Here is a 27,376-nt window from a genome sequence, read left to right on the forward strand (position 1 = left end):
CGTGACTAGAGCACCTATCCACACCTTCAGGTGGGTGAGTTTCTATTACCTTCCCCTGAATATATAGCACTATATTAGAAATATTCGCGAATTCTCGAAGTTGCGATATTCGAGATAAAAATTTGCTTTTCAAAGAATATTCGCGCTCAACACTATTCACCTTCAGGACTACATGTGGTTAGCTCCTCAGCTCACTGTCCAGCTGCTCTGCTCTGGTTTAATATTCTTTTGTTTGCAAGGATCTTAAAATTTACTAGTCACAGTCTCTGTCTCTTCTGTCAGGAGTGAATTGGCTTTAGACTCTACCAGGAAAATTCCCCATGGGCCGACGCATATCGCTGGTGCCCTCCTCGGTTCCACTGTACTGTAAAATCTGCAGTTGGCAATGTAATTTCAAATCCTCACCTTATGTCATTAGCTACAGATTGATTGAAAAAACTTTCTAAAATGTGTGGGTGAGATTTTTCTACTACTGTATTTTACTTGCGGTACGAATTATAAATTTGCAGAATGTCAATAAATGATGCAGATTTCTACCAGTGCACTTCCTTGCTTACTTGTTCATTAGACCTGCCTGCTCAAAAGTCTCTGCCTACCACTGCATGCTTGCATTGGCACCACCAATCAACAGTATAATTGGCTGTGCTACGATGTTCGCATACATCCCGATCGTTGCTACAGTATGGAGGTGACTGAAACAGCAGAGCGCTCAGATGTTTCTGTAATTTCTGCTACCTAGTGTCGGTGCTTACTGGGGATATTCTGTACTGGCCATGAAAGGACAAGATGGGACAGCCACTTTAAGTTGCAAGCAGGGCTGTGGAGTTGGAGTCGGAGTCGAGGAGTCAGAGTCAGAGGCAATTTTGGGTACCTGTAGTCAGAGTCGGCAAAAATTAACCGACTCCAACTCCTACTAAATTTAAATTGGAATAAAAAAAAAAAAGCAAGTTTAAATGTCCGATTCACAAAAAGTTATAATTAATTACTTCTCTACTGTAAGAATAAAGGCCAATGCATGCAGTGCATCACGTTACCGCAAAACGAACACGTTAAGTGACCATGAAGAAGCATGCTTTTCATATGCTTCACTATATGGCACATAACGCACAGTTAAGGATAAATACTTATACCTTTCATTGTGTTGTGTCCCGCTGTTACAGGGAACGCAATGCCCTTGGTTAACCTAGCCTCTTACTGATAACTGATTAAGTAAATATGTTTTTTGCAGGACTAGAGACGATAGGGAATGGATAGTCAATAGTTCAAGACAGAAGCTGTAAACCATTTGAAAAACTGCTGTCATTCAGCTAAGGCTATAAAAGCTTGTAAACAGATTGTTGGCTTAAACTTTAAACATGACTTTGGGATTCTACTAGGGAAATCGTGTTTTACAATAAATGCCCCTTCCCCTGCCCCTTCCCGGATCCTCCCACTGCCCTATCTTCAGCAGAAAATCAGCACACAAAGGAGAAGGCAGCAGGTTCTGCCCAACTACCTCTCTCTGCTATAAGAGATTAGAAGAACTTGGTGGAACACATTGTGTTTGTCTTTTGCTTAAACTGTTCAATACAGTAGACTTTTGGCTTCCTAGCCAGTAGTTCTGTGGTAATGACATGTATGTTGCCTTTCTTTCCTTCAAGGAATGTATAAAATACATTCGCATATTAAATACAGAGGAGTCGGAGTCGGAAGAACCAAAAACTGAGGAGTCGGAGTCGGAGCATTTATTTACCGACTCCACAGCCCTGGTTGCAAGTGAAGCACTCCCAAATTTGCAGCTAGTCTCTCAGGATACGGTATTTCACACACCTATGCGTGGCCACACTGATTCAAGCTACGACCACCTATTTACGGTAGGATAAACAGTGCCTAAATCAGTGGCGGATCCAGAGCCTGGTCTTGGGAGGGGCACTTCAAGATTGTTTTGTGGCGGCGGACAGATGCCAGATGCCTGTCCCGCCAAACTGAGGGGCGAACTGAAATGTCCCAGTCCCCATGGCTAGTTAATCACATTACCTATAATCTAATAGACTGTCTGAAGTACTAGTACGGTCTTCGATAAAGATGGCGGTGCGCCTTTGTGGATACAGAGTCCCTGGTAATAATCTTTGACCACAAGGGGCAGTAAATTATTTGTTTTCATTGGGGCTCTCAGATCTGATCAGTCACACACTGGTCTTCTGCAGGTCTTCCTGGGGGTCGGGCGGCTCAGGGCCAGTCTGATTACACTCTGCACTGAGGAGACAGATCGCAGCTCTCCCCCCGCACTGCAGAGACAACACGGGACCCCCACACCTTACCGCAGACTCAGTTACATTACCACTGTATAATTTACCCTGATACCCCTCCTCAGTTATATTACCCCTGTATAATGTACCCCGATACCCCTCCTCAGTTATATTACTACTTTATAATGTACCCTGATACCCCTTAGTTATATTACCCCCTGTATGTTATATTACCACTTTATAATGTACCCTGATAACCCTTAGTTATATTACCCCCTGTAAAATGTAGCCTGATACCCTTCAGTTATATAACTGAGGGGTATCAGGCAGGGTACATTATATACAGGGGGTAATATAACTGAGGAGGGGTAGCAGTGTAGGGTACATATGTGTTATATACTGCTACTGTGTAATATATATATATATATATATATATATATATATATATCACTTAATTATACAGAGGTAGGGTAGGGTCACGGACTCATGGATCTCAGCCAGGGCAGCAGTGTTCTTCTTGTATCCTGTAAGAAAAAGCAGCAGCTGGGCACGAACACTATTAAGCCACCCTCACCTCACTAGTACTAGGCACGCGGGCCTGGCAAGCAGCTCAGGCTCTTCCTTCCAACTTTGCCGCCGGCTGCCCAGACGGGACCACTCCCTCCCTCTCTTGGCTGCATGCGCCTGAATGCACAGCTTTTCTGCCTCTGCCCCCCCCCCTATGTGAACTTAGGACAGGTATTGTAATTACAGTGGGGCACTGCGGTGCAGCGGGGGTGGCTTAAAAGGGAAATTAAAATCTGTGGGAATTGCCCCGTTGCCCCCCCCCCCCCGGATCCGCCACTGGCCTAAATGCATTTGCTGCGCTGTTATGGAAACCTGGTGTAAAACTGTGTGTATGTGGAGACTAAGGGCCTGAGAGCTTCTATTGGCTGATAAGGGTCATGTGAGCAGGCTTCTATTGGCTAATGCATTTTTTGGGGAATCTAAGGGCCTGCAAGAATCTATTGGCTAATAAGGGACATGTGACTGTGTGTATGGCAGTTGGTATTTAAAGTTGGGATATGAAGAGAAAGACCAGGCTTCTATTGGCTAATGTAGGTCATGTGATGTGCCATGTTTGCGTTTTTTTTGGGAATATCTCAGGAACGGTATGTGCTAGATAGCTGAGACAAAGTATAAAACCTTCCTTGCCACCTGATGTACCTGTGTGCCAAATTTCGTGATTGTAAATGCGACAGTGCGGATTCATTTAGCGGACATACATACACTCAGCTTTATATATTATATATATATATATATATATATATATATATTTATTTTTTGTATTTATATATAGTATATAAATATATATTGTGTGTGTGTGTGTGTGTGTGCGTGTATATATATATATATATATATATATATATATATATATTTACATATGTTGATTTGTAGCCCAAAAACAATGTAAAGCAGGACAGAATGCGGGAGGCACCTCCACCACCTTATGGTGAAAAAGTATGTTTGCTTGGACAGTATGGCGCACATATTTTTCTTTACTTTATGAAGAGGATTGTATGAAAGCATGGATTAAGGTGACGGAATCAGCAATTAATAGTAGCAGCCCACCTCTAGGGGCACAGCCCAACTGTGCAGCCGGCCACATGTGGCCAAGCTACACCCACACACAGCGACCAATGGGCGCATGATTTTTTGTTAAAATTGAGCAGCTATTGCTTGCTGCAAATGAGAGCAACTTGGTCTTATGTGGCTAGCCACACCATCAGGCCGTACCGTTATAAGCATAATAAGCATTTTCTTTGACGACTAATCATAGTCTTGATCAGCTGGTTGCAGAGAAGGCCGTGCTCCGTGCGAGCGTTGCCTTTTCTTTATTGTTTACCTGCTCACCGTCGACATCGCAGTGTTCAGCAGGTGAAATTACAAAATTCTGTCCCATGTACTTCAATGGGGCGTCTCATTCCTATTCAAGTGTATAGGAGGGAGCCATCCCATAGAAATGAACGGGATAGCTTGTAATTACACCTGCTCACTGCTGCATTGTCAAGAGAAGGCAGCGGTCTCGCGGATCGTGGCCTTCTCTTCAACTAGCTGATCAGCTGGGGGTGCCAGGTGTGGTATCCCCGCCGGTCTGATATCCTGAGGCTAGGTCATCAATATTAGAATCCCAGAAAACCCCTTCAGCTGTGGGCAAAGTCCAACAAGTTAGGCACATTGAATTATTAATTTCGGTACATTTGCTTCATACATATGTCTAAAACGTGATGTGACATTATGCACCAGAAATGGACCAAATTATGGTGCATATTATACCAAGGTCTAGGTGATTTTTGCTGTTCAGAGATGTTTTATTGAAATATTCCCAATAACATTATGTTTCTTTTATATCAACATTGAAAATATTTTGAACTCTTTTAAGGTGGAGTAAAAGGAGACACGATAATAGATTTTGGTGCCGGACCCGCCATTTATCAACTTCTCTCAGCTTGTGAAGTATTTGATAAAATCATTACTTCTGATTACCTTGAACAAAACCGTGCTGAATTGCAAAAATGGCTGAAGAAGGATCCCGGTGCTTTCGACTGGACCCCAATCATAAAAATTGTGTGTGAACTGGAAGGAAACAGGTATCAAAATGCTTCTTTACATGCTTCTACTAACTTGATACTGTGCATCTAATGGCACTATGGTAATGTCACTGGCAGTGTATAATTGTCTCTGAAACATGAACTCTAGCAATTACCCATTACTGTACAATAAGCACTCTTATCAGTGTTAAATAATAAAATTATATAGTGAAGACAACAAAGCAGGTCAGCAATGTCAGAATGTCCTCAAAAGCTTTAGAAATATACTGTAAACTACTATCAGTGCCTACGTGCTGCCATTTAAATTGAGTCGTCCTGATTCATGGTATTGAGGATCTATCCACTGGATAGGACATGAACATCAGATCTTCAGGGGTCTGACTCTGGGCACCTCTCACTGATTAGCTGTTTGAAGGGGCTGCATTCTATTCAGTGTTTAACTGTACGCAGTCTAAGTTGTATTGGTGGTGCAATGGAATTACAGCTTCCTATCACATTCTCTTGAATAGGGCAAATAGCCAGAATTAGATTGCACCACCACTACAATACAGACGGCATACAGGTAAACACTGAGGACGACGCAGCTTCCACACTGGTGCCTCGGCCCTTTCAAACAGCTAATCAGCGGGAATGCTAAGAGTCAGACCCCGCATATCTGATCCTGAGGATAGATCAACAATTTCATGAAAACGGAATACCCCTTTAACATGCTGTAGTCTGCCACTTCTTTCTCTCCATGCCATCATCTACAAGCAGCAGACAATATGCAATGGTGTACCACAAGGCTTTGCACCACCAATTAGGGTTTCCAGTCTGCAGCAAGAATGCACTGCTTGGTATTAAACCCACAAAACTTATAATAAGATATAATATCAGATTGCGGGAGGTCCGACTACTGGGACTGCTTTTATCCGTAGAAGTGGCTCGTGAGTCCTCTCTCTGAGTGGTAATGCGTATGCTGGTCCATCACGTCATTCACTTCTATGGGACTGTCATGAAGGAATGCTGTCAGGACCATAGAAATAAGTTGATCCACGGACCAACATGCGCACTACACGTCCATTCAGAGACAGGACCCAGGGACCCTCTGTTGTTCAGATAGGTGATAAATTATTTTAGTTGGACAATCCATTTACCCTAAAGATGAGCAAATCGTATGAGATTCAGTTTGTTTCGGGCTTAAAAGACTATTTTATTAAATCAAATTCATTAAAACCTGTGGCTTCCCACTTAATATATTATTCAGGTTTAATGTGGGAGGATGGTGGTAGTCCGCAGAATTATAGGGACACCACCCCTATTTCTAATTGGATTGCCTCTCACACACTAAAATGTTAATATCCTCTACAGGAGATGTGTGATGATTGCCTTGTTGCGAATGTCAGTGTATCACTGTCTTTGTAACACTCTCCTCAGGATACATTAGAATGTTATCCCAGGGTCATTCATAAACATATGATGATAATATTTTAGGCGCTGGTTACTGCCTGCAGCACCTTAAATGCTTTGATCCCCCGAGAAATGCCCCCATGTACGAGCAGATCATCAGGAGCAGTCGGCAATTGTAGGGTGTAGGAGGCACTGCGCGCCCATATACGTTGGAGTGTAGCAGTGCTGTAGCAAACTTAGACGCTGCACGCCTATGATGGCGGGCGTGCAGCAATGTTCTCATGCAAGCGCTCTAGTTTACCATTTTCTACACCTGTTTTAGGCTTAGAAAATGGTCTAAACGTAAGACAGCTAGGAAGCTATCTTACATTTAGAAGCGGTGGTGGATCCACCACCAGTGCAGGGTCCTATTAAGACCGGCGTCTAAAACACCCCTTTGTCTATAATTTCATTGGTATAAAATGGTATTAATGCCATAAAATGCTTTTTGCTATAATTTAATGTGTTAAATAAAATTGGACAGATATAATGCAAAAAAAAAGTGCAATTGCACAAGCAGCAGATAGCTGGTTGTGTAACACAGAACTGCTATGAATTTCAATAGCAATGGTTTTATTAAACACTGACTGTGCTCCACCCAGCCCCTCACTCCCTCAAACTGCATTCCCTGAACAAAGTCGGCTCGGACCAGAACAACGGTCATATGAATAAGGCTTATCTTGTATTGACAAACAGTTTTTTGGGTTTTGCTCTTACAGATTTCACTGTGCACTAAAATGATATGACATTCTTATTCTGTGGGACAATACGATTATTGCAATCAGGGGAGCACCCAGGAATTTTGTCTAGGGGGGGTCCGAAAGGCCAAAAAATGTGGCATGTGTAGTACGCTGTGCTAATTCAATTTTTCAAAGCCCCCTTTATATTTAAAACTGCAGGGACGGGGTGTAGTGTGTTGCGCTGATTCTTTTACTTGGCGATTCTAAAAGCTGCGTAGGAAAAAAACAAGGCATTAGTGCCTGCGGCCTATCAGAAGAACAGGGGAGGGACACACCTCTCCCTCCCCTGCCGCAGCACAGGCATCTGTATCGCTGTCCTATGGACAGCGATACAGATGCATTAGATATGGAGATGAGTGCTTCCTACTGCCTCCCCCCCACCTCCACCGCCGCAATTACATCCAGGGCCACGCTGCCTGAGCTGATCGGCGGTGCGGCCCTGAAGGAAAAAATAATTTTGTCTGGTTGTTCTATGGGGGGTCCAGACCTGCTGGACCCCCCCTGTAGGTGCGCCACTGATTGCAATACCAAATTTGTGCAGTGTTTGTTATGTTTTAACTACTTTAAAAAAAAATCTAAAATTGGTTTGCATCACAATCTTCTGACTCCCATAACTTTATATTTCCATCTGAGAAGGCTTGTTTTTTGTTCAACAATCTCATAATACAAGTATTTGAATAGATGTATATGGAATAAATAATGACTAAATAATTGCAATAGTGATAAATCAAATCTTGAGACAAAGATTCAAACCCAAAAGTAATCTCATATTTACCAGAGAGATCCTAAAAACCTCCCTATTTAACAATTTCCTTCTGTGGTCTGAATACCCTCTCTATTCCTCTAAAACAGAAACTGCTGGTATCCCCTCCATGTACAGGTCCTTCTAAAAAAATTTGCATATTGTGATAAAGTTCATTATTTTCTGTAATGTACTGATAAACATTAGACTTTCATATATTTTAGATTCATTACACACCAACTGAAGTAGTTCAAGCCTTTTATTGTTTTAATATTGATGATTTTGGCATACAGCTCATGAAAACCCAAAATTCCTATCTAAAAAAATTAGCATATCATGAAAAGGTTCTCTAAACGAGCTATTAACCTAATCATCTGAATCAACTAATTAACTCTATAAACCTGCAAAAGATTCCTGAGGCTTTTAAAAACTCCCAGCCTGGTTCATTACTCAAAACCGCAATCATGGGTAAGACTGCCGACCTGACTGCTGTCCAGAAGGCCATCATTGACACCCTCAAGCAAGAGGGTAAGACACAGAAAGAAGTTTCTGAACGAATAGGCTGTTCCCAGAGTGCTGTATCAAGGCACCTCAGTGGGAAGTCTGTGGGAAGGAAAAAGTATGGCAGAAAACGCTGCACAACGAGAAGAGGTGACCGGACCCTGAGGAAGATTGTGGAGAAGGACCGATTCCAGACCTTGGGGGACCTGCGGAAGCAGTGGACTGAGTCTGGAGTAGAAACATCCAGAGCCACCGTGTACAGGCGTGTGCAGGAAATGGGCTACAGGTGCCGCATTCCCTAGGTCAAGCCACTTTTGAACCAGAAACAGCGGCAGAAGCGCCTGACCTGGGCTACAGAGAAGCAGCACTGGACTGTTGCTCAGTGGTCCAAAGTACTTTTTTCGGATGAAAGCAAATTTTGCATGTCATTCAGAAATCAAGGTGCCAGAGTCTGGAGGAAGACTGGGGAGAGGGAAATGCCAAAATGCCTGAAGTCCAGTGTCAAGTACCCACAGTCGGTGATGGTCTGGGGTGCCATGTCAGCTGCTGATGTTGGTCCACTGTGTTTTATCAAGGGCAGGGTCAATGCAGCTAGCTATCAGGAGATTTTGGAGCACTTCATGCTTCCATCTGCTGAAAAGCTTTATGGAGATGAAGATTTCATTTTTCAGCATGACCTGGCACCTGCTCACAGTGCCAAAACCACTGGTAAATGGTTTACTGACCATGGTATTACTGTGCTCAATTGGCCTGCCAACTCTCCTGACCTGAACCCCATAGAGAATCTGTGGGATATTGGGAAGAGAAAGTTGAGAGACGCAAGACCCAACACTCTGGATGAGCTTAAGGCCGCTATCGAAGCATCCTGGGCCTCCATAACACCTCAGCAGTGCCACAGGCTGATTGCCTCCATGCCACGCCGCATTGAAGCAGTCATTTCTGCAAAAGGATTCCCGACCAAGTATTGAGTGCATAACTGAACATAATTATTTGAAGGTTGACTTTTTTTGTATTAAAAACACTTTTCTTTTATTGGTCGGATGAAATATGCACATTTTTTTAGATAGGAATTTTGGGTTTTCATGAGCTGTATGCCAAAATCATCAATATTAAAACAAGAAAAGGCTTGAACTACTTCAGTTGGTGTGTAATGAATCTAAAATATATGAAAATCTAATGTTTATCAGTACATTACAGAAAATAATGAACTTTATCACAATATGCAAATTTTTTTAGAAGGACCTGTATCTCTTTAAAATGTCTAGATAACATGGAAATATCGGAGGTGTTATGCCCTCAGCTTCAGACAACTGTCTTCTGATTCTGACTTTAAGGGGGGTTGTGGTGCATCTGACATACTGTTTATGACAACTAAAACAAGATGAAGATGCACCACATTGGCATTATTGCAATGGATGTAGTTTTTAATATTGTAAGAATTCTGGATGATAAAAAATGAAAAATGTTTTTCCACTTCCATTAAGGCCTCATGCACACGACCGTATTTTGTTACCATGTCCGATCCTTTTTTTTGCGGATAGGATGCGGACCCATTCATTTCAATAGGTCCCCCAAAAACACGGACAGCACATTGCGTGCTGTCCGCATCAGTATGTCCGTTCCGTTGCTCCGCAAAAAAAATAGTGCATATCCTATTTTTTTCTAGGATAGGCATTATTCTAGGATAGGCATTATTACAATGGATCCACCAAAAAAACTTCATCCGTTTTTTTGCGGATCCGCAATTTGCAGATCGCAAAACACATACGTGTTTTGCGTCGTGTGCATGTAGCCTAAAGGGCAAGTTTTACGTTTTTGTGGCCACATTTAACTTCCCTTATAAGAGAGCCAAGGAGAACTCAAAGTGTAGAACTTCTAGAATTGCACGATTATTAAAATTTCATCCTAATATAATAAAGGAATATACAGTGAGGAACAGAAGTATTTGAACACCCTGCGATTTTGCAAGTTCTCCCACTTAGAAATCAGAGGGGTCTGAGATTCACATTGTAGGTGCATTCCCACTCTGAGAGACAGAATAAATAAAATAAAAATCAGGAAATCACATTACTTGATTTTTAAAGAATTTATTTGTCTTGCACATAAGTATTTGAACACCTGAGAAAATCTGTGTTAATATTTGGTACAGAAGCCTGCAGTTCTTGACCAGGTTTGCACAATCCTTTTAACTTTATAATATTGCTTGCTATTACCTGTGGTGTTCTTGTTTAGGGTCCATTCACACGTCCGTAATTTGGGTCCGCATTCGTTACGCAATTTGCGGACCCATTCACTTTCAATGGGGCTGGAACGGATGCAAATCCACATTTCCTGGATCCGCATCTGCATTTTCAGTATCCGTTTTTTCGGGATCCACAATTTCGTTCCTGAAAAAAATAGAACATGTCCTATTCTTGTCCGCAATTGCGGACCAGAAAAGGCATTTTCTATTATAGTGTCTGTGATGTGCTGTCCGCAAATTGCGGATCGCACATTGCAGGTGTCTGTGTTTTGCGGATCCGTGTGAATGGAACATTATCCTTCCTAGAGAGGGACATGGCAGCACAATTATCCTGAATTCAACCCCCCCTAGCCATAAATTATGCCCTATGATATGTGGCATTGAGAACATACCTAGAATAACCCGGGTCTTATAAGCTGTTACATAACGCAGATGACTATCTGTAATATCTCTATAGAGGAACATTCCTAGACAACCCCATTTAGCACAAGGAATGTTTGTAACATGCCTAGGGGGACATGAGCTCGCCAAAAGAACTGAGTTCCCTGCTGTTTGCTTCCTGAATGATTCAACCTGTACCCTATTATTGTGATCACTGAGGTATATAATATCAAGGGAAGAAGTACTTTCTACTTCAAAATTAGCATTACATTTTTGAATCATGTAATTTTAATTAAGATACAATAATACAGAATCATAGAAACTGGCCTCAGAATCCTTCCATTTGACCAGAAAGTTATCATTGAAACAGCCCAGCCAAACTATGGAGGAAATAAAAGGATTAGAAGAAAATATATAGCAAGCCTCCCAACTGACCATATATAATATTTTCAAACGAGGGGGAAATTCCTCCCTCATAGAAGCCCCCCTTTTTTTTTTAAAAAAGAACCGTCCACTGAAAGTGAAAAAAATTATGTTGGAGTAGAAATTAGGTGGAGATGCACAAGTGCTCCTTTAATTCTGACCACATTAAACCCAAGTCATGTGGAATGGAGGAGTAAAGTACGACCACATCAAATGTGGCCCAGCTGAACGCCACCTCCAAGGTCATGTCATGCATAAGTCTCAAAACATGCTTAGGCTAGTTTCACACCAGCGGCATAGCTACCCAGAAGGTTGTTGTGGCAGAGGAACTGCCTTCCAGAGTTCTCCGGATATGGCCTTACTGGATAGTGTTACGTGGCTGCTGGACCCCATTGACTATAATGGTATTCGGTGGTAATCTGGCCTCTAACCAGCATTTATGCCAGGATGCGGCTGGAAGAAAACATTGAATGCTACAATATTTGTCAGACCGAATCCTATCATAAATGCCTTTCAGCAGCTTTATTCCCACTAGATCCCATTGTAGTCTATGGAGTCCGGCGGGCAGGCGCAACTATTTGGCTATGCAGATTCCGGAGGACTCCAGCAGGCATTTCTTCGCTGCAACAGCCAGCTGGATAGCTATGCCGCTGGTGTAAAAGTGTCACTTACAGTATCTGCAATACCCCAGATAGGGTATCTGCAAATTGTTTGGTTTATAACGCTACTGTTACGTTTTCCTATGTCATACACTGTTACATCAGCAGATGGTATATGGGTGGCATTGGGAATGGAGCTAATAATTCCTCCCCCCCCCCCCCCATCTGTCATGATAGGAGTGGGCTGGTCCTACTTCCTGTCAGGAGGGAGAGCTAGCTAGGTTAGTGAGGAGACAGGGAGCACATGCATCAGTTGCTGCTCCTTGGGCCTTAGAACTAGAAATTGACCAAGGAGATGGAAAGGTCCAAGGGCTACAGTGACCCATCAAAGCTTACAGTCAGCAGTCACCAGCTACCACAGCACTACAGACTAAGCTACAAGGCGAGGGGATAAGAAGTTAAGGCACCCATCACCATAGTTCAGAACAGGCAGACCTGAAACCTGCATTACATAGTGGACACATACAGCCACGTTGCCAGCTTTATAGCCGTAATTTAGGGGAATGAGGAGATAGAGACTTGCCAGCTAGCATACTTCTGAGTGCTATAAATTGTCATTTAAGTAGTCACCATAGCTCATCATCTGGTGAAAGAAACTGCACGTTCTCCCTACTAATTACTGGATGTATCCAAGTTTTCCACTCAGTAAAGAAATCCATTTGATGTGAATGTTCTCCTATGTCTGCCTGATTTTTTTCACACCTTTTCACTGCACTGAACTTCAGGGAGTGATGACCCGAGGGAGTACACTGCGACACAACATCTAATTAGGGCTACTACCACTCCCATCTTCTGCATTGACTGCTCAGGGGCTCACTGCAGTTGCAGATAATGCTCAACTCATTCTCCCACTCATTCCGCCACAATGGGAAGTATGGGGGGAGTGGGTAAACAATGTTTCACAAAGCTTCAGGTTAGCTAGTTATTGTTACTAGTCTGCCTTTTCAACAGGTCTTAGCTGCTTCCACAATGTGCTGTCTGTACTTGGCATTTTCTCTCCCATCAGCTCCAATTTAACTTCTTTGTGGTATTTGGCTTCAGTTGCTCTATTTGAAGGGATTGTCCCACAAAAAATATTTTACAGCTTTCAAACCAACACCTAGATCTGAATTCTTTTGTATTTGCATTTGATTAATACAAATTTAGCATAGCCACTGAGTTAGGCCTCTTGCAGACGACCGTATGCCCTCCGAGACATATGGCCCATAAGCGGGCCATATGTTCCGGAGCGGCATTGATCGTGCGCACGGGAGTACACAGCATCATAGATTACAATGATGCTGTGAAGGTCGCGCCGCTCGTGAGGCTATTGTCCTGCACTCCGGCAAGATATAAGTGAGGGACATGAACATGTGGAGTCACTGTGGGTAGAGATACCTGGAGCTAAAAACAATAATAAATTACTGATAAGAGTTTACTATAAACCACCTAATATACCAGAGTCCACAGAAAATCTACTACTAAATGAAATCATAATGAGGTGGTTATTATGAGGGACTTCAACTACCCAGATATAGACTGGGAAACTGAAACTTGTATATCTCATAAAGGAAACAGGTTCATGGCAAAAACCAAAGACAATTACCTCACCCAACTGGTTCAGGACCCGACTAGAGGGACGGCCATACTGGACTTAGTATTAACCAATAGACCTGACAGAACAACAGACGTGCAGGTTGGGGGACACCTGGGAAATAGTGACCATAATGTAATAACCTTCCAATTATTATTCAAAAGAGTGTTTCTACAGGGAGGAACAAAAATACCAAACTTCAAAAAAGCTAAATTTAGCCAACTAAGAGAGGCCATAGGCCTAAGTAAATGGGATAAAGTCCACACAAATAAAAATACAGCCACAAAATGGGAAATCTTTAAAAGCATCCTAAAATCTCATTGTGAAAGGTACATACCGTATGGGAATAAAAGGTTAAGGAACAAAAAAAAAAACAATGTGAATAAATAGAACTGTGAAGAAAGCAATAAATGACAAAAAGAAAGCATATAAATCACTAAAACAGGAGGGTAGCACGAAATTTAGGTCCATAAAAGGCAAGTAAAGGGCATGTGCCAAAAAGAATAGCACAGGTTATCTTATAGACCTGTCACATTGATAACAGTGCTGACAATCTCCCTTTAACTGTACCTATCATCTGTCACCCTAGACCAAGCATGTCAAACTCAAAGGCTAACATGGGCCACAAAAAACTAAATTTAAGTTTATGTGGGCCGCATCAAAAAATAATAATTTTTTTTACAATATAATGCAGACGGATCCGTTCTGAACGCAAGTGTGAAAGTAGCCTTAGGGGCGAGAACCTGGGATCTTTCATCCCTTGTCCTATTCAGCTCTATCAGGGTGAATAGGACTTCACACTGTCCCTGCTGCTCTGTGTCTTGTGCACACAGCATCAGGGATGTTACCATGGCAACCAGGGCTTCTGTAGCGTCCTGGCTGCCATGGTAACTGATCGGAGCCCCAGGCTTACACAGCTGGGGCTCCGATCAGAAGCTGCCACTGCACCACCAATGAGGGGGAGGGGAGAGGTCCCTGTGGCCACTGCCACCAATGATTTTAATACTGGGGGGGTTGAGAGGGGCTGGCGCACTGTGCCACCAATGATTTTAATGGGATGGGGGGTTGAGGGGGGCGGTACACTGCACCACCAATGATAAATTACCCCTTTATACAGGAGGCTGGTACTGGCAGATCAGCAGTTAACCCCTCAGGTGCGGCACCTAAGGGGTTAACTGCCTCTGATCGCAGCTCCCTGTAGGCGGCAGGGTGCCGGCAATGCGATTCTGCTGCCGGCACCCGCCTCCTGTATTGTGTTAAAGACTGACTTTCACTATCAGGCCACACAGAGCGGCGCCCAGCGATGTCTCAGCACTCACCATTAGTCCTGGGCGCCGCTCCGTTCGCCTGCAGTGCTCCATTACTGTCTCCTCTCCTGCTCCACATGCTGCTGATTACTATCGGAGCGATGGGAGGAGACATCAGCTTTACTAGTGGGCGTTCCTTCTTCCTGGCTGTAGCGCTGTCCAATCGCAGCGCAGGGAGAAGGAACGCCCACTAGTGAAGCTGATATCTCCTCCCATCGCTCCGATAGTAATCAGCAGCATGTGGAGCAGGAGAGGAGACAGTAATGGGGCACTGCGGGCGAACGGAGCGGCACCCAGGACTAATGGTGAGTGCTGAGACATCGCTGGGCGCTGCTCTGTGTGGGAAATGGGAATAGTCCTATCATTGGTGGCTCAGTGCGCCTGCCCCTCCTCCGCCCCTCTCTCCTCATTGGTGGCGCAGTGCGCCCGCCCCTCCTCCCCCCCTCTCTTCTCATTGGTGGCAGCGGCAGCAGCACAGGGGGAGGGAGGACAGCTTCCTTCTCCCTGTGCTGCTGAGAGAACATGAGCGCGCCGATAGCAGCGCGCTCATGTTCAGAGATACTAGACTGCCGGGCCGCAAAGATATTCATTGCGGGCCGCGCGTTTGACACCCATGCCCTAGACAATGCACAGACTATAAATCGCACTGTACACACTCTTATGAGACTAGAAATACCCCAAAGGAAGTATAAGTTAATAATGACGTTAATCCCTGCTAATAACAATATACATGTGCCTGTGACTCCTAAAAGGCATATAGTAGTAAACATCCACTGAATACTTTTCTATATGTATCCGTATTTGGAACATACCGACCAGAACACCTTTATTCTATTCTAAATCGCACTGCAAAAAATTCCTTTTTTTTTTAAAACACACCGCACTTGCTATAGACGGTGTTTCTAATAAAGGTTGCCCCACAGCGTCCCGGTTACTAGGCAACTCTCCAAACACTGGCCGCTGACAACTATTGGTCCCGGGTTGATGACCTAATCCCCGGCCATTTGGAATGACGTGTCTCTCTCTGATTACGTCAGTCAGCTTGCTGCCTATCTCCAGCATAGTCTGCGCATGCGCGGCTGCGTCGGCTGGCCCGCTGACGTCACCGCGCTGCGCATCAAGTCTCCTTCTGAGGAGCATCTTGAGCGCATGCGCGATGGCGCCGTATGTGCCGCTGACGTCATCGTGCTGCGTCTCAAGCCTCATTCTGAGGCCAATGGATGTTTAAATAGGAGCCAGCGCTCTCCGGCAAACAGGCTACATGACGGCCTCCGGACACAACGCTGCGCTCCATGATAAGAATCGGACCACTATCTAGGTCAACCTCTCAATACTGCCCGAATACCTTCAGGCAAGTTTTGTGCCCTGGTACTTGAGTGGAGCCTGGATCAAAGGCCACCACTGAAAGGTACCATTTGTGTCACCCACTGCTTAATGCAACTGTGTATAACTATATATATATATATATATATATAACTATATGTTGACAACTAACAAAAAGGCCAACACTATAGTTCTTATTGTATTGCCCCATTGTGTGTGCCTAAAATTCCCCTGATGAGTTTTATATACGAAACATGCATGTAGGGATTAGCTACACTAGGGCACAATAGGGCCAAGTAGACAAAAAGGGCAAGGTTCCGGACGGGGTCGCTCTTATTAGAACGGGTGCTCCGTGTTAGGATGCTAGGGCCGAGTCAGTACCTATATCTTAGGGCTGTCTAGGTGCCCCCACCCAACTAATACCCCCACCCAGCCTTAATTGCTCCTCTTTGCAGCTAACTGAATTCACTGAACATCCACGGTGACCGGAGGATCCTGGCCTGAACGGTAGGACCACTGGTTTTTACAAGGTGCCGCCATGCACATACTTTATTGTATCTAAGGTGCCGTTGTGCACAATCTTTCTTTGTATCCCTGGTGTTATCATACACTTTCTTTGTTTCTAAAGAGAATATCTAGGGACCCTATTCTATATAAAAATTAATTAAAAGTGAAGTTTTAAATAAAAATCACCATTTCCATCCCTCTTACAAAAAACAGGAGGGTAGCATGAAAGCACTGAAAAAAATAGAACATGTAAAAAACAAATAAAAGCGGCCAAACTAGAGACTGAGAGATTAATTGCCAAAGAGAGTAAAACTTACCCTAAAATGTTCTTCAATGATATAAATGTTAAAAAGTATAAATCTGAAGGTGTCGGCCATTTAAAGAGTAATGAGGGGGAATTCGCAGAGAGCGATGAGGAGAAAGCAAAGCTGTCTTAGAGCATTTCAACGGAAATAAGCAAATAACGCCATATCAGCATGGCTTCATGAGGGATCGGTCATGTCAAACTAATTTAATCAGTTTCTATGAGGAGGTAAGTGCTAGACTTGACAGCGGCGAATCAATGGATGTCGTATATATCTGGACTTCTCCAAAGCATTTAACACTGTACCACATAAAAGGTTAGTATATAAAATGAGAATGCTCGGACTGGGAGAAAACGTCTGTAAGTTGGTAAGTAACTGGCTCAGTGATAGAAAATAGAGGGTGGTTATTAATGGTACACACTCAGATTGGGTCACTGTCACTAGTGGGGTACCTCAGAGGTCAGTATTGGGCCCTATTCTCTTCAATATATTTATTAATGATCTTGAGAAGGCTTGCATAGTAAAATATCAATTTCCACAGATGACACTAGACTGTGTAAAGTAATTTACACTGTAGAGGACAGTATACTACTACAGAGGGATCTGGCTAGATTGGAGGCTTGGGCAGATAAGTGGCAGATGAGGTTTAACACTGACAAATATAAGGTTATGCACATGGGAAGGAATAATGCAAGTCACCCGTACATACTAAATGGTAAAACACTCGGTAACACTGACATGGAAAAGGATCTAGGAATTTTAATAAACAGCAAACTAAGCTGCAAAAACCAATGTCAGGCAGCTGCTGCCAAGGCCAATAAGATAATGGGTTGCATCAAAAATGGCATAGATGCCTGTGATAAGAACATAGTCCTACCACTTTACAAATCGCTAGTTAGACCACACATGGAGTTCTGTGTACAATTCTGGGCTCCTGTGAACAAGGCAGACATAGCAGAGCTGGAGAGGGTCCAGAGGAGGGCAACTAAAGTAATAACTGGAATGGGGCAACTACAGTACCCTGAAAGATTATCAAAATTAGGGTTATTCACTTTAGAAAAAAAGACGACTGAGGGGAGATCTAATTACTAGGTATAAATATATCAGGGGTCAGTACAGAGATCTATCCCATCATCTATTTATCCCCAGGACTGTGACTGTGACGAGGGGACATCCTCTGCGTCTGGAGGAAAGAAGGTTTGTACACAAACATAGAAGAGGATTCTTTACGGTAAGAGCAGTGAGACTATGGAACTCTCTGCCTGAGGAGATGGTGATGGTGAGTACAATAAAGGAATTCAAGAGGGGCCTGGATGTATTTCTGGAGCGTAATAATATTACAGGCTATAGCTACTAGAGAGAGATCGTTGATCCAAGGAGTTATTCTGATTGCCTGATTGGAGTCGGGAAGGAATTTTTTATTCCTCTAAAGTGGGGAAAATTGGCTTCTACCTCACAGTTTTTTTTTTTTTGCCTTCCTCTGGGTCAACTTGCAGGATAACAGGCCGAACTGTATGGACAAATGTCTTTTTTTGGCCTTATGTACTATGTTACTATTTTAGTATGTTATATAAATGCGGAATAATAGTCCTGCCGGCGGCCTGACGCGTATAGCATCATTGTAATCTATGATGTTGTGTACAATCAATGCCGCTCCAGAACATATGGCCCTCTCACGGACAGTGTGTCTCGGAGGGCATACAGTCGTGTGCAAGAGGTCTAACTCAGTGGCTATGCTATATTTTTATTAATCAAATTATTCAGTAAAATGTATCTGTATAGCGCCACCTGCTGTGCTTGTTCTTCTTTATCCTGCTCACTGAGAAGGCCGCACATGCTCAGTTTCATCCTTCAACTTCCTCCTGATCTGTGATAGGGAGACCATGGACACGCCCCCTTAGCTGCAGCAGAAAAGACACTCCCCTTGAGCTGCCAGCTTGATATAAATCTAGCAGATCAATGAATAGGGAAGATCTCTGGATCTATGTGAGGTACACGGCTGGTTCTAATTTTGTTAGAAAGAGATTGTCATGTAGTATATAACCGTTGATTTTCATTTTTTACATTAGTCATGGGATTACCCCTTTTAATTCCCGAGGCGGTGTACTCTTAGTTCCAGTATCAATCACCTGGGCTGTATCCAGCAGTAGCACCCATCTAATTCTGCTTGCTACTGACCATGAGGTCAGCAGAGCACTGCTACTTAGGCTCTCTATCTGTGCTTTCATTACAAACTAGAGGTTTATGAATCGATTGCCAGGAATCTGAAATTAAGGTCCAGCTGGAGGTTTGTCCCTTCACAGTCTGCCACTTATCAATCAGTGCAGTTTCAGACAGTGCTGGGACACACCCCTAACTTTAAATACCTAGGTGGACCTTAATTGCTGACTGCTAGCAATGTATTCATAATTTTCTAGTAGGAATAATAAAGGAATGGCACAACATAGAGTCGTGAGTATAGATGCTTCAGAATTGTTATTATTTCATGGGCAACGCAAGTAGTTACCAAAAAGTGACAGGTCCTTTTCACAGCAGCTGTTCGTTAAATAAAATGGAGTTAAAAAACTATTTATTTTTGTATTTTTAAGGGAGAATTATGAGAAAAAAGCTGAAAAACTCCGCAGTAAAGTGAAAGAAGTCCTGAAATGTGATGCCTTGAAAAGAAATCCTTTTGATCCCATTGTCCTGCAACCTGCTGACTGCCTCCTTACTTGTCTCTGCCTTGAAGCTCCTTGTGAAGACATTAAGTCATATTGCAATGTTCTGAAAAATTTCAAGGATCTGATTAAACCTGGAGGTCACTTAGTGATCTTGAGTGTGCTAGATGCTACATTTTACTATGTTGGTGATAAATATTTTTCCAGTATGACCACAAGAAAGGAGGAGCTAGAGCAGGCTTTAAAAGAGGCAGGATATGAAATTGAAAAAGCTGTCTATACTTCTCGTAAAGACAGATCAAACATGGATGTTGCCGATTACCAAGGCTTCTACTATATTCATGCCCGAAAACCAAAGTAAGGTGAACTGCCCTGGCATCATTAGGTGCCCTTGATCTATATCCACATATAATCTACATATATAGTACTTTAGGTGTGTTCTAGACATAGAGTGGGAACTTTATTAAAGGGAATATGTCACGTCATTTTCACCTATATAACAGCATTGCCCCACAGAAGATTACAAACACAATCCACGTACCTGTGTGAACTTTGTGTCTTTATTCCATGTCCAGAAAAAGTGCTTTTATTCTGCTGCAAAACAGCTCCCATGTGCCCGGCTGGGTGGCGTTTGCTGTTCCAAGTGCCCAAAGCAAACTAAGAGCAGAGGGCTGCTTTAGCTGATCATATTTTAGGGTTGGTAGCAGCTAGAGGTCTGGCCCAATATCAAATACCAGAACCACTGCTTTATATCGATTACATCGGAAGATATAGCTGTTAGAAATAGAGATGACAGAGAATGCAGGTTTCACTGATTTCACTCCTGACTTGATTTCTAACAGCTATATCTTCCAATGCAATATACTGCTGCGATTCTGGTGTTTGAAATGTGTTTGCCATCTTATGTGGGGCAATGCTGTTAGTTATATAGATGAAAATATGACCTAAAAGATTCTCTTTAAGACTGGCATTTCATATTCCAGTCTTAAATATGCTGAAGAAAGATTTGCCAAATTTATTAAGGAGTGCAGGCCTCTTAGTAAATTTTATTTGGTGCATCTTCAACAGTCCATGTGCACAAATGCAAATCTGTGCCAACTATAAGCTTGGATGGATTTCAGCTATATGTTATCAGTTTCTGGCATATATTATAGTTGCAGGCAGGCCACAGATGTCACTCCTCCTCCCACTAAACCCCCAAAGTTGTAAATGGCATTAAAGGGGTTTTCCGAGAGTTTTTACTGATGATTTATCCTCTGGATAGGTCATCAGTATCTGATCCATGGGGGTCTTACATCAGGAACCCCTGACGATCAGATGTTTGAGAAGGCAGCAGCCCCGCAGTAGCGCCACAGCCTTCTCTCTTCTTACCAAGCACAATTCTGCACATGGTATAGCAGTTGTGTTTGGTATCGCAGCACGGCTCCATTTACTTTAAATGGGGCTGACCTGCACCTAGGTGAACATCATGTCACACGGTCTAGGAAATGCTGGAGAAGGCTGAAGCGCTACTGTGAACGCCAGTGCCTTCTTAAACAGCTGATCAGCGGCGGTCCCATGTGTAAGACCCCCACTGATCAGATACTAATAACATATCCCAGAATAGTTTGATACAGATAAGGCATGGTACTCTTGTCTGATGTTTCGGTGGTGCTTGTTGCGCTGACTTCCCAGCCAGAATCGTATAATAACGGAAAAACAGCACTCTGATGAATACTTCTGTTTAGACTTTTTATTATGCAGGGCAACTTTACCAGAAATGTGACGTTTCGGTCATAAGACCTTTATCAAACACTATAGTATAGGTATAATTGACAACATCAAAATTGTATATGGATGATACCAAATGTAGTAGTACTATCAGGAAACCTTAGATGTATAGTATAATGCATTATTAAATGTTACAGAGGTATAACCGCTGTTAGATATCAGCTTCATTTACAATAGACATGGTTTGTTAACAGTTTGTCGTGTAAGTTGAACCGGTAAGTATGGGAATACATATCTGTTAGACAAATATTCAGGATAAATAATAGGCATGTATTAATTTATAGTATTCTCTCTGCGATCCCTAAGATATGATCAACAACAACTACTACAACTAAAACGGCATCTGTGCCAGAGCCCATGGTGGGCTGAAAAATGGATATAGAGGATTCAAATGCATAAACAAACCATGTCTATTGTAAATGAAGCTGATATCTAACAGCAGTTATACCTCTGTAACATTTAATAATGCCTTATACTATACATGTAAGGTTTCCTGATAGTATTACTACATTTGGTATCATGCATTTACAATTTTGATGCTGTCAATTATATCTATACTTATAGATTATTTCTGTTCTAATGTCACACAGTGTTTGATAAAGGTCTTACGACCGAAACATCACATTTCTGGTGAAGTTGCCCTGCATAATAAAAAGTCTAAACAGAAGTATTCATCAGAGTGCTGTTCTTTTTCCATTATTATATCCCAGAATAGGTCATCAGTAAAAAAAAATATTGGAAAGTTTCATCATGGACAATGGGAGCATATCGCTAGGATATGCCCCCATTGTCTTATAGGTGCAGGTCCCACCGCTGGGACCCACACCTATATCGAGAATGGAGCCTCGCAAGGTGGTGGCTGGAGGACTCCGGTCCGGCCACCACTAAGCTGGCTTCCCATAGAAGTGATTGGGAGCGTAACGTGAATGCTCGGCCCCCATTCCCCTTCATTTCTATGGGGCCGACGGAAATAGCCGAACCAGCGCTCGGCTATTTTCACTGGCCCCATAGAAAATGAATGGAGGGCAGCTGCGCATGTGCAGTACGCCCTCCTTCACTTGAGAGGCTCCATTTTCGATATACCGCTGGGACCCGCACCTATCAGACAATGGGGGCATATCCTAGTGATATGCCCCCATTATCCATGATGAGACAACCCCTTTAATAATCAAAAATATCTGGAAAATTTTAAACCTTTTGGTTTTTGATGGAAAGGACATGATAAATTCCTTCTAATTTTTTTTACATTATACATGCGAGGCAGACAAACAAGAAATAGGTACCTCTAATGTGAACGGTGCCTGACAACATATCACAGAAACCAGATAGCATCTCCTGAGCATTCAAGAAATTTATACATTCCAATCAGTTTTTAATGGGACAATAATAAAAGTATTACATGTTTTACCATTCACATTTCTTGCATGCTGTAGTTTAGTATCAAATAAAGCAGATGAATTATGACATTTTTGTGTTGGATTTTTCATTAAAGTATGGCTGGTTTGTAGTGTTGATCGAGCACCAAAGTGCACCTGAGCACAATGGAAGTCAATGGGAGAACCCAAGCATTAAACCAGGCACCCCCTGCTCTGAAGAGGGGAGGGTGTCTGGTTCATAGGAAAAGGTCAGAAATTGATGGAAACACCACCGAAATGGTTCGGGAACAGCATGGGGAGGATGTGTGGATGCATCTTGGACTCCCAGGTCGCTGCTGGAAATGATGTTGTCCGAGTAGTACGCCACTTTTACAGACTTACACTAATACGCACAAAACCGAAGATAAAATAGATTTTAGAGGAAAAATTGTTAGGAAACATTCTATCCTGTATATTTACTAATTACAAGGAAGAGGCACTCTGATACAACCTGTATATCACATAATGGAGGGCCTCATCTACATTGTGGTACAAAAGTTCAGGTAGTGGGACTCCTACACTCTAAAAGCCTATGCACTAAGTGAAAAGACTTCCAAAAATTACAAGGAACCGGCACTCCAATACACCCTTTATTACACATAAAGGAGGGCATCATACACCCTTGAAAAATTATGACTGCTGGCGTGCTGGTGACCCTCAAAAACATTAGGAGCAAGGGCCTGCTAGTGACCTTCTAAAACATTAGGGGTGAGGGTCTGCTGCAGAGCTGACTCTCTAAATCATTAGGGGCAAATGCTTGCTGCTGATCTGAGCATCTAAAAAATTATTGGCGAGTGCCTGCTGCTAAGCTGACCATAGAAAAAATTATAGGCGAGTGCCTGCAGGTGAGCTGACCCTGTAAAACATTATGGTTGAGGGCCTGCTGGTGAGCCAACCCTCAAAAAGATTATATGCGAGGGCTTGCTGGTGAGCTGACCCTCTAAAATATTGTAGGTGAGGGCCTGCTGGTGAGCTGACCCGCTAAAACGTTATATGCGAGGGCCTGCAGGTGAGCTGACCCTCTAAAAGATTGTAGGTGAGGGCCTGCTTGTGAGCTGACCCTCTAAAACATTATATGTGAGGGCATGCCAGTGAGCTGACCCTCTAAAAGATTGTTGGTGAGGGCCTGCTGGTAAGCTGACCCTCTAAAACATTATAAGTGAGGGCCTGCAGATGAGCTGACCCTCTAAAAGATTGTACGTGAGGGCCTGCTAGTGAGCTAACCCTCTAAAAACATTACATGCAAGGGCCTGCAGGTGAGCTGACCCTCTAAAACATTACATGCAAGGGCCTGCAGGTGAGCTGGCCCTCTAAAAGATTGTAGGTGAAAGACTACTGGTGAACTGACCCTCTAAAATATTATATGCAAGGGTCTGCAGGTGAGCTGGCCCTCTAAAAGAATGAAGGTGAGGGCCTGCTGGTGAGCTGACTCTGTAAAACATTATGGTTGAGGGACTGCTGGTGAGCTAACCTTTAAAAACATTATATGCGAGGGCCTGCAGGTGAGCTGACCCTCTAAAAGATTGTAGGTGAGTGCCTGCTGGTGAGTTGACCCTCTAATACATTACATGCAGGGGCCTGCAGGTGAGCTGACCCTCTAAAAGATTGTAGGTGAGTGCCTGCTGGTGAGCTGGCCCTCTAAAACATTATATGCAAGGGCCTGCGGGTGAGCTGACCCTCTAAAAGATTGTAGGTGAGGGCCTGCTGGTGGGCTGACCCTCTAAAACATAATATGCGAGGGCCTGGAGGTGAGCTGACCTGCTACAACATTAGGAGCAAAGGCAGATTAATAGGCATGTTGATATGATGGAAGAGGAGGAGGAGGAGGAGGTGGAGAAAAGGAAGGTTGAACCATATACCCTTTTTGAGGAGGAAGGGGTGCATGGGAATACAGTGTATTTGGTACTTTATAAAAAACACATTTAAAGTGCCATTATGTTCAGCCGCTTTCTTCTGGTGGAGTAGAGAAGTCCAGGCCCTGTTCATTTTTATAAGAGTCAACCTGTCAGCATTTTCAGTTGACAGATGGATGCGCTTATCAGTTATTATGCCCCCAGCAGCACTAAATACCTGCTCAGAAAAAACGCTGGTGGCAGGGCAGGCCAGCAACTCCAAGGCATAGAGCGCACGTTCGTGCCACGTGTCCAGCTTGGACACCCAGTAGTTTTAAGGCACAGAGGGATCATTGAGGATGCTGACATGGTCTGCTACGTACTCCTTCACCATCTTCCAAAATACTTCCCTCCTTGTGACACTAGGCCACGCATCAGGGTGAGGGTGCTGGCAGGGTGTTATGAAACTGTCCCAGGCTTTGGAGTGTGTTGCTCTGCCTCTGTTGGAACTGCTGTGTGTTCCCCTTGTCTCCCCTCCTCGGTTGCCCAAGGAACTTCGTACTCTGCCTCCAGCGTTGTCAGCTGGAAATTTTTGGAGCAATTTTTCCACAAGGACCTTCTGGTATTGCACCATTTTGCTTGTCCTCTCCACCACAGGAATGAGAGATGAGAAGTTCTCTTTGTAGCGGGGGTCGAAAAGGGTGAACAACCAGTAATCCTGTGTTGCCCAAAATGCGTAAAATGTGTGGGTCACGGGAAAGGCAGCCTAACAAAGTCAGCCATGTGTGCCAGAGTCCGAACAGGCAAGACTTCGCTGTCGTCACCAGGAGGATAACTCTCAATCTCCTCATCCTCTTCTTCCTCTTCTGCCCTTCCACACTGAACAGATGGAATTAAACTTCCATGGGTAATACCCTCTGTAGCGGAGGCAACCGTCTCCTGCTCCTGCTCCTCCTCATTATCATCCAATTTGCACTGAGAAGACAAACTAAGGGTTGTCTGTCTATCACCCTGTGTAATCTCTTCCCCCATTTCCACCTCTTCCACATACAAAGCATCGGCCTTAATTGTGAGCGTCTGAGTAGACACAGAAGGGTTGGTGACGCTAATAACAGCGTTATCGCCGCTCACCATCTGTTTTGATTCCTCAAAGTTTCTTAAAACCTTAGAGAGGTCAGACATCTATGCCCACTTCTCGCTTGTGAAGAGTGGAAGCTGACTGGAATGGCGATGCCAATGTTGCAGCTGGTATTTCACTTCTGCCCTCTGCTGCTTACAAAGCCTGACCAACATGTGGAACATCAAGTTCCAGCGCGTACTCACGTCGCACAACAGTACAGAAAAATTTGAAAGCACCCATAGCCTAAGGGCTCATGCACATGACCGTATGTATTTTACTGTTTCAGTAAATTACAGGTCCTTCTCAAAAAATTAGCATATTGTGATAAAGTTCATTATTTTCTGTAATGTACTGATAAACATTAGACTTTCATATATTTTAGATTCATTACACACCAACTGAAGTAGTTCAAGCCTTTTATTGTTTTAATATTGATGATTTTGGCATACAGCTCATGAAAACCCAAAATTCCTATCTAAAAAAATTAGCATATTTCATCTGACCATGAAAAAAAAAGAGTTTTTAATACAAAAAAAGTCAACCTTCAAATAATTATGTTCGGTTATGCACTCAATACTTGGTCGGGAATCCTTCTGCAGAAATGACTGCTTCAATGTGGCGTGGCATGGAGGCAGGGGCGTACACAGAAATCATTGGGCCCCATAGCAAGAATTTAGATTGGGCCCCCATGCCCGTCCTAGTCCCTCCTACTATGCGCCCTGGCTCCTCTTACTACCCTCCCTAACTTCTCCCCTGCCTCATGCAGGAGTATTTTGTTCTACAAAATGGCAGTACTCATGCCGGATCCCAACAGACCCATTAGGCTACTTTCACACTTGCGGCAGGACGGATCCGACAGGCTGTTCACCTTGTCGGATCCATCCTGTGGCTATTTCGCCGTGCCGCCGGACCGCCGCTCCGTCCCCATTGACTATATAGTGCACGGCAAAAGTCGCCGGACTAAAAAGTCAGACATGCAGTACCTTTTAGTCCGGTGGCTTTCGCCGTGCACCGCCATGCTGCGCCAGAGATCCGCCCCCGTTATAGTCAATGGGGAAATAGCCACAGGACGGATCCGACATGGTGAACAGCCTGTCGGATCCGTCCTGCCGCAAGTGTGAAAGTCGCCTTATAGAGAATGGGATCTGATAGTTCTGGCTGGGTTCAGCATATATTGACAAGAATCTGGGGCGTTACATGATGTAATACAACCCAACTTTCCTGCTGTCCAGCATGGCACATGCACATAGACATGAGAAAAGTTTGAGGAAGCGAGTGCCCCCCATCCTCTGTGTCATGCAGGACAGCTAGAAGACACTGACATTACTCGCTATCCTGCATGACACATGTGCAGAGACAGGAGTCTCTGGGAAAGCTGGGTGAACATTACATGATGTAAGCATTTATGCCTTGCAGGATAGCAGGAAATCTGAGGGACATTGCATGATGTAATAGCACCCAGCTTTTCTACTGCCCTGCATGGCACATGTGGAGAGACATGAAAATAATCTGAGAAAGCTGAGTGATACAGCTCCCACCTCCCCTCATATCTTCTCCTGCCTCTGCACTTGTGCCATGCAGGACATCAGGAAAGCTGAGTCACATTACATAATAGCACCCAGCTTTCCTCCT

General features: G+C 43.6%; 1 protein-coding gene across 2 annotated transcripts in view; it reads left to right on the forward strand.

Moving 5' to 3' along the window:
- The window catches only part of LOC122926935 (nicotinamide N-methyltransferase-like), a 43,461-nt gene extending 22,071 nt beyond the window's left edge, over positions 1-21,390 (forward strand). For both annotated transcript variants that reach the window (XM_044278457.1, XM_044278459.1), the window contains exons 3-4: positions 4,651-4,858; positions 19,539-21,390. In XM_044278457.1, the coding sequence (XP_044134392.1) occupies positions 4,651-4,858; positions 19,539-19,968 (638 nt within the window). In that variant the 3' untranslated portion in view covers positions 19,969-21,390. The remainder of the gene's footprint in view (positions 1-4,650; positions 4,859-19,538) is intronic.
- The last annotated feature ends 5,986 nt before the right edge of the window (positions 21,391-27,376 follow it).

This window comes from Bufo gargarizans, chromosome 2, assembly GCF_014858855.1.
Source record: "Bufo gargarizans isolate SCDJY-AF-19 chromosome 2, ASM1485885v1, whole genome shotgun sequence".
Classification (NCBI taxonomy): domain Eukaryota; kingdom Metazoa; phylum Chordata; class Amphibia; order Anura; family Bufonidae; genus Bufo; species Bufo gargarizans.